This window comes from Callospermophilus lateralis, chromosome 18 (genome assembly GCF_048772815.1).
Source record: "Callospermophilus lateralis isolate mCalLat2 chromosome 18, mCalLat2.hap1, whole genome shotgun sequence".
Classification (NCBI taxonomy): Eukaryota; Metazoa; Chordata; class Mammalia; order Rodentia; family Sciuridae; genus Callospermophilus; species Callospermophilus lateralis.
The window spans coordinates 50,243,427-50,251,778 of NC_135322.1; the positions used below are offsets into that span (position 1 = coordinate 50,243,427).

At 44.2% G+C, this 8,352-nt stretch overlaps 1 protein-coding gene across 7 annotated transcripts in view; it reads left to right on the forward strand.

Moving 5' to 3' along the window:
* Positions 1-8,352, forward strand: part of Slc7a6 (solute carrier family 7 member 6) — a 41,114-nt gene that overhangs the window by 25,317 nt on the left and 7,445 nt on the right. For all 7 annotated transcript variants that reach the window (XR_013089150.2, XM_076838157.2, XM_076838160.2 and 4 more), the window contains 5 exons: positions 558-681; positions 906-1,009; positions 4,166-4,262; positions 7,852-8,001; positions 8,116-8,299. Coding sequence is in view for 6 of the 7 variants with exons in the window: in XM_076838157.2 (XP_076694272.1) it covers positions 558-681; positions 906-1,009; positions 4,166-4,262; positions 7,852-8,001; positions 8,116-8,299 (659 nt within the window). In the remaining variant the exon portion in view is untranslated. The remainder of the gene's footprint in view (positions 1-557; positions 682-905; positions 1,010-4,165; positions 4,263-7,851; positions 8,002-8,115; positions 8,300-8,352) is intronic.

The following is an 8,352-nucleotide window of genomic DNA, read 5'->3' on the forward strand; positions in this document are numbered from 1 at the left end:
CTATTACCCTTCTCCAGTTAGGAGGGGTTGGAGGTTAGGATGGGAATGAGTGATGGTGGGAAAGCCCTTGGTTATCACCCTCATGTTTGCACTGGAGGGTCCCCAGGGACCTTCCTAGAGGAGAGGTCTTCAGTGGGCAGCAGCAGACCCAGCTGGGTCTGAGGTGTCAAGACCTTACACTCTGCTGCTGAGACTGCAGCCTGTGAAACCTGAGCTGCTTCTGGCCAGCTGGTCCCCTAGTCTGGCTTCTGGTCTCCATAGGACTAAATCGCTCCTTGGATTTGTCCTGAGATGATAGATACAGAAGGATTATGAACCCTGTGGGACTCATTGGACCTTCGGTGGCAAGGATTTTCTCTATTTCTCAATAGAAAGAGCCCAGGGGCACTGGATGTATACCCACTCTAGGCCACATGGGGAAAGACTGCCTCAAAGACTTAGAGGCCAGGGAACTATTAAATGTTAGGAAAATTTCCCTAGAGACTTGATGAACTTTGATCCCTAGGAGAGGTGGGTTCTAGGTAGGGTTCTAGGTTCTATCTCACTTGTCCTGACAGAAATTTGCCCTTGGCCATTGGGATTTCTATGCCAATTGTGACGTTTATCTACATCCTGACCAACGTGGCCTATTACACAGTGCTGAACATTTCGGATGTCCTTAACAGTGATGCAGTGGCTGTGGTGAGTCTCTTGGAAACCTCGTTTTCTTCTCATCTCATGATCCTCAGCCCTCTTAAATGGCCTAGTCTCTCCTCTGCAGCTACTCCAGCTCTGAAAGATGACGGGATGGGTCTAGGCCAGATGGTGGGCTGTTCAGCAGTGACTACATTTGTCCTGAGATTGTCAATGCACAGGATTTGAAACCCTGTCCTGTGTTGAGTGCCCCTTCTGTGCTCTGCCACCAGACATTTGCTGACCAGACATTTGGCATGTTCAGCTGGACCATCCCTATTGCTGTTGCCCTGTCCTGCTTTGGGGGCCTCAATGCATCTATCTTTGCTTCATCAAGGTATGTATCTCAGCTTTACCAATAATACTCTACAACATTTAATTTTCTAGAGCTGTAGGTATAAGAGATTGTCTTTTTTCTGTCCCTCTTATAGGCAGAAACTCTGTGTGGGAGTGTGTGTTTGTTTTTGTGCAAACATTTGTATACTGGTACCTCATGTTTCTGTCTGATGTTAGGATGGATGGTAAGGGTATAGTGGAGGAAGGAAATAGCTTATAGTAGAGACCGTGGCAGGTACCAAGTTTTAAGCTCCTTGTGGGTTATACTAAAGTCCCAGGATTTGTACTTTCAATAAATTAATAACTGAGCATTTGGTATATACCAGGTACTAGTGCTGCAAACAGGATGACTCTGCCCCTCACTTCACAGAGAACACTGAGGCTGTTAAGTAGGCTCCTGCTCTTCTCCCAGTGCACAGAACTGTCTTCCTATTGATGCAGATAAAGAATTATGTCTCCATCCATTAGCTGGCCTCAGGGGTTAGCACTTCCCCTTTTTTTAAGCATTTGCTTCATCACTTATCCCCTCTCTTTGGTGGATGTTCACTTGGATCCAGCTCTCCATGACTTTCTTTTATTTCTACTTAGAGAAGTCACAGCTTTTCCCATCTCTCCTTTTCCCCTTACATGAAACACTGTGTGTGGGTGTATGCTTGGGATTGAACTAGATCCCTACATATATTAAATACATACTCCACCCTTATCCCTGGTATGTACTTGAGAACAGTAGTCAGCATTTCATTTTCCACTTGTAGTTTGGCTTCTGTTACTTGACAGATATTCTTTTTTTTTTTTTTTTTTTTAAGAATTTCTGTTTTAGTTGTAGATGAACACAATATCTTTATTTTGTTTATTTATTTTTTTATGTGGTGCTGAGGATCGAACCCAGTGCCTCACACATGCTGGGTAAGTACTCTACCACTGAGCCACAACCCTAGCCCTTGACAAATATTCTTATTAAGACTACCTTCCTTTTAGCCTGTCTTCAGTCCTCATTCAATTGGACCTCTGAAGCAAGTGATGCTGAACTCTTTCTCTTTCTGAAACTATTTGCCTGGCTTCTGTGACATTTGATAACTGAGAAGAAGACTTCTTTTCTGATTATTCATCCATTTATCCTATAAATGATTTTGTCCCCAGGGCCAAGAATGTAGCATTTAATATATATTTGCCACATGAATACACAGAAGGATGAATCAGTAAAAGCTTTGTCCCATTCATTCTTTTTACTAGTTTTTACACACCAATATATGTATCTGTGGCATCTCTGGGGCAACCAGAGTAATAGAGTGTTCAAGGCCTTAGTAAAGAATATAGTGTATCCAGCATGATGGCGCACACCTGTAATCCCAGCAGCTCAGAAGACTGAGGTAGGAGGATTGTGAGTTCCAAGCCAGCCTCAGCAACTCAGTGAGACCCTGTCTCTAAATAAAATAAAAAATAGGGCTGGGGATGTGGTTCAGTGGCTGAGTGCCCCGAGTTCAATGCCCACACCCTCACCCCCCAAAAAAAACATAGTGTCATTCTCCCTTAACTTAGCCTGGTGTGGCTCTTCAAGGGTGCCCCACCCAACATGGTACTCCCCGTAGCCTCATGTTAACTGATGCTCCAAGACATCTCACTTGGCTCTGCCAGTTGTCCCAGATAGTGGGTGCTTTCTCACCTCTCTCAGTCATCTTGTGGCATTGGCAGTAAGGGGGTGGAGGACACTTGGAGAGTGATGTCAAAGTTGCTGCCTGTTTATCTTTTTTGCTTTGTCAGCTATTTAAGGCTTCGTACATCTTTGCCTCCTCTCCTCTTCTAGCATGCCCTTTGTCATATTTCTCCTCTATCTAGTACAAATTATTAGCCTCATGAACAAATTCTAATATCTTGCCCTATAATGTCTTTCCAGGTGATGTCATTGACCCTAGGGCTCTGTGAGATGGCCCCCGAGTATCTCAGACTTACTGTGAACCCCACATGTGATTTCTCTCCAGTTGTGCCCCATGTTTTTTCTTACTTGGCTACTTGGTATCTTGATTTTTCCCTTGGTGCCACCCTGTTCCCCCCAGCTCAAACTTGCACATAAACATACACAGACATATAGTCACAGTACAATGCTTGAGGTTATGCTATCTGTCTTGTTCATTCTTCAACCTGGGTAACCACCTTTAGGGCTCTGATCTTATGGAACAATTGTAATGGATGACCTTGTCTGGCCTTTCTTTCATACCCTAGCATCTTCCTGCTTTAGTGTGGCCACCATGATGCCACCAGGGGTCACCAGAGGGCAGTAAGTCCTAACAGGTCTTTATTTCAAAGTCACAACTGGCTTCCAGCTGGGCCTTTTTATACAGGTAATTCCAGGCACTCCCTCCTTGCATACTTCATCCTGGGTCTTTGAATTGTAGCATCAGCATTCAAAGAAGCAGTGCTCTTTCATGCCTCCAAGCTCTTTTACCTTCGTACATGTTGGTTCCCCACCTACCCACTCCTGGCAAACTCTAGTTCTTCTTCTAGCCCAGATGTGGTCATCTTTGCAAAACTTTTTGCTCCCTCAGCCAACCCTCAAGCCTAGTGAATGAGTGCTATGCACTCTGATGCTGCTGGCTACCATTTCATTTTCATGCTGGTCTGTTTTTCAGTTGATAAAGCTCATTAGGTATAGAGAGGAGTCCTGGGTTCTCTCTTTGATCCCTATACTCACCTATCATATATCAGGTACTTGGGGAAGATATACTCTGAGCACAAATAGAAATCTGGCAGCTCTTCTTTAAAAGCCATTGGGTTGGCTATGAATTTGTAATATGGCAGAGTGGGGATATCCCTGGGAAATGGATTGTTCTGCTAGGAAGCAATGGCAGGGTGTGGCATCTGTGGGATGTTGGTGAGATATCTGGTTGAGAGAAGCGGTGGGTATCTGTGGGGGATAGCAAATTCCATTGCTGATGGCCTGGGGTGGTCAGTGGATAATGATTGGGGGGTGGTTCTAGGGTATTAGTGAGGGGCTTATGGCTAAGGGTGGAGGCATCTGTGGGTATTATGACTAATGAGTTGGGCATGCATAGAGCCTGGGAGACTGTCCCCTTTTTCTGGGGCTCTAGGCCTTTTTTTCTTCAAATGAGGAGTATGGCTCACTAAAAGAAACATGTTTACACATTTCTTATCCCTCCAGGTTGTTCTTCGTGGGCTCACGTGAGGGCCACCTCCCAGATCTTCTGTCTATGATTCACATTGAACGTTTTACACCCATCCCAGCTTTGTTGTTCAATGTAAGCTTTGTTGGGGGCAGTATGGGCTTGGGCATGTCTTTGCAGGGCTCCTAATTCTAACTAAGGTGTTTTATATGGAAGAGTGTTTTAGTCCCTTGTTTTTTTTCCCCCTTGAAACCAAAATACCCAAAAAGAACAACTTAGAGGAGGAAAATTTTATTTGGGGCTCACAGTTTCAGAGATCTCAGTCCACAGATGGCCAATTTCATTAATTTGGGCCTAAGGTGAGGCAGCATGTCATGGGGGAAGAGTCCAGCAGAAGAGATTCCTTCATGGCAGCAAGGAAGCTTAGAGAAAGAGAGGGAAGAGACTGCAGGGAAAATGCACCCTTCCAGAACACCTAGCCAAGTGACCACCTCCTCCAGCCACACCCCACCTTTCTACAGTTACCACCCAGCCCATTCATACTACGATGGACGGAATAGATTACAGCTCTTAGAATTCAATCACTTTACCTCTGAATATTCCTGTATTAACATAGGAGCTTTGTGGGGAGCACCTCATATCCAAACCATAACAAACAAGGACCCAGAGAAAGGCTTACTCTGAGATTTGAAAAGCAGTTCATCATATATTTTGCATTGTGGGGATGAAACCCAAAGTCTTTTGCATGCTAGCACATTCTACTACTGAGCTACATCCCTTAATACAAGGTCCTCCCTTATCTCTTTAGAACGGACTTTTTAAATTTTTAAATCTTTTGTTGATAATTTGGGGTAATTTTAGGTAGGGAGAATTCTTCATACTTGAGTTTAAGCAAACCCAAACTGTCTCAGGATTGTAGTCCCTGACTCTTGTCCCCCAGGATTCTTCTTTTTTTTAAATAAAATTTATTTATTTATTTTAAATAGGTATATATGACAACTGAATGCATTTTGATTCATTGTACACAATGAATTCATTGCAGCACAACTTTTGATTTCTCTGATTATACATGATGTAGCCTTGCACCATATGTGCACTCATACATGTACCTAGGGTAATAATGCCCATCACATTCCATCATCTTTACTACTCCCATACTCTCTCCTCTTGTCCCTCCCCTTTGCCCAATCAAAGTTCCTCCATTTTTCCCTGTTCTCCCCCATTATGGATCAGCATCCACTTATCATCAGGGAGAACATTAGGCCTTTGGTTTTGGGGATTGGTTTGTTTCTCCAACTCCATCCATTTACCTGCAAATGCCATGATTTTATTCTCTTTTAATGCTGAGTAATATTCCATTGTTTATATATACCCGTTTCTTTATCCATTCATCTATTGAAGGGCATCTAGGTTGGCTCCACAGTTTAGCTATTGTGAATTGAGCTGCTATAAACATTGATGTGGCTTCCTTATTATAGTGTGCTGATTTTAAGTCCATTGAGTGTGACTGAGGAGTGGGATAGCTGGGTCAAATGGTGGTTCCATTCCAAGTTTTCTAAGGAATCTCCATATTGCTTTCCAGAGTGGCACACCAATTTGCAGTTCCACCTGCAATGTATGAGTGTGTCTTTCCCCCCACATCCTCGCCAACACTTATTGTTGGTATTCTTGATACCATTCTGACTGGCGTGAGATGAAATCTTAGTTTTGATTTGCATTTCTAATTACTAGAAACATAGAACATTTTGTCATATATTTGTTGATTGATTATATACATTCTTCTGGAAAAGATAGCACAGCTCCTTAGCCCATTTTTTTTTTTTTTTTTTTGAGTTCTTTATATATCCTGGGGATTAGTGCTCTATTTGATGTGCATGTGGCAAAAATTAGCTTCCAGAATGTAGGCTCTTTCTTCATCTCATCGATTGTTTCTTTTGCTGAGAAGAAGCTTTTTAGTTTGAATCCATCCCATTTATCAATTCTTGAGATTATTTCTTGTGCTTTAGGAGTCTTGTTAAGGAAGTCAGGGCCTAATCTGACATGATGAAGATTTTGGCCTACTTTTTCTTCTATTAGGCACAGGGTCTTTGGTCTAATTCCTAGGTCCTTGATCCACTTTGAGCTGAATTTTGTGCATGGTGAGAGACATGGGTTTAAGTTTCATTTTGCTACATATGGATTTCTAGTTTTCTCAGCACCATCTGTTGAAGAGTCTTTTCTCCAATGTATGTTTTTGGCTCCTTTGTCTAGTATGAGATAATTGTATTTATGTGGGTTTGTCCTCCTCCAGGATTCTTTGTTCTAGAGGGCAAGTTCTGTCATACCCACCCCTCACCCCACCTCTCTTGGAGGTATGGATCCATTTTGCTAATCTGCTTTTTTCATACTGGGGATTGAATCCAGGAGCATTCTATCTATAAGCCCTTTTCTTTTAAATTTTATTTTTGAGACAGGGTCTTGTTAAATTGCCCAGGTGGAGCTGGGTGTACTGGTGCATGCCTGAAATCCCAGCTACTCAGGAGGCTGAGGCAGGAGGATCATAAATTTGAGACCAGCTTCAGCAATTTAGTGAGATCCTGTCTTCTACCATGCGGCCAGCGCAATGGTTTCATTAATGAGGTTCTTGGCATAAAAGTTAGCTAGCGAGATCGAAATAAACACACAGACTCAGTTACCTTTTTCTATGACCAGGTCCGAGACGGCTCCCCTCTCTGGTTCCCTCCTCTAACCGCCCGGCAGGGCAGCAAGGATTACTCAGGGCTAGCAGGAGAGAGAGAGCGAGCACGCCAGGGAGTAGCCTTTTATTGGGGAGCAAGAAACTCAGGGGATAATTCCATCCAATGAAGGTTGAAGGGGGGGCCGCACTCCAAGGTCAGGGTCAGTGATTGGGCCTCCGGGGTCAGTGGTCAGTTACACCCCCACACAGACATGTTCTCTCAACAGGAGAGGGCCGGGAAAGCTCCGACACAGCCAGAGCGCCTCAGACCCTAACGGGGAGTCACCCAGTCACGTGTGAGAATGGCTCCCGACACTGTCTCAAAATACAAATCTTTTTTTTTTTTTTTTTGAGAGAGAGAGAGAGAATCTTTTTTTTAATTTTCGGCGGACATAACATCTTTGTTTGTATGTGGTGCTGAGGATCGAACCTGGGCCGCATGCATGCCAGGCAAGCGCGCTACCACTTGAGCCACATCCCCAACCCTCAAAATACAAATCTTTAAAAGTCCCTGGGTTCAATCCCAGTACCGTAAAAATAGATAGCTAGATAGCACAGACAGGCCTGAAACTTGTGATACTTCTGCCTCAGTCTCCCTAGTAGCTGGGATTTACAAGCCTGTGCCACCACACCTGGTGCTAATCTGCATTTCTGAAGCCAAACAATCAAGTTTAAGCATCTTCCTAGGGTAGAGTGTGATTCATGTTGAGGTTGGTGCATTGAGAGTATCCCTTTCTGCCATCAGAAGAGGAGAGAACTTGCCTTGCTATTGAAGTGCTTGCAACAAGAAAGGAGGCACTGATTGTAGGAAGGGCCTAACAGAAGAAGGTGAAGCGCTGCCTTGAAGATTAATGTAAAGAACAGGTGTACATAATACCAAGAGGTCACTGAAAACCAGAGATAATCTGGTGACGCTACATCAGATCTGATGATTGCTGGAAGGTGGACTCTCCTGGGGTGGGCTTTTGGTGATAATATTCCCCTTCTCTCCCTTGCTGCTTTCCCCAGTGTACCATGACACTCATCTACCTCACCGTGGAGGATGTTTTCCTGCTCATCAACTACTTCAGCTTCAGCTACTGGTTCTTTGTGGGCCTGTCTGTTGTTGGACAGCTCTACCTTCGCTGGAAGGAGCCCGATCGGCCCCGGCCACTCAAGGTCAGCAGTTGTGCGCAGACAAGGAAGTGGGGGCCCTCTCCCTAGTATGCCTTCTTACCCATGCCCTATTCCCTTATCTCATCTTATTTAATATCTCACCCCCCTCCATTTCAGCTGAGCCTATTTTTTCCCATCGTGTTCTGCATATGCTCCTTGTTTCTGGTGATTGTGCCTCTCTTCAGTGACACCATCAATTCTCTCATTGGCATTGGGATTGCCCTTTCCGGGGTCCCTGTCTACTTCGTTGGTGTTTACCTTCCAGAATCCCGGAGGCCTCTCTTTCTTCGGAATGTCCTGGGTGAGTTTCTTTGTCCCATCACTTATTGGCTATATACACATGTGCACAGGTTC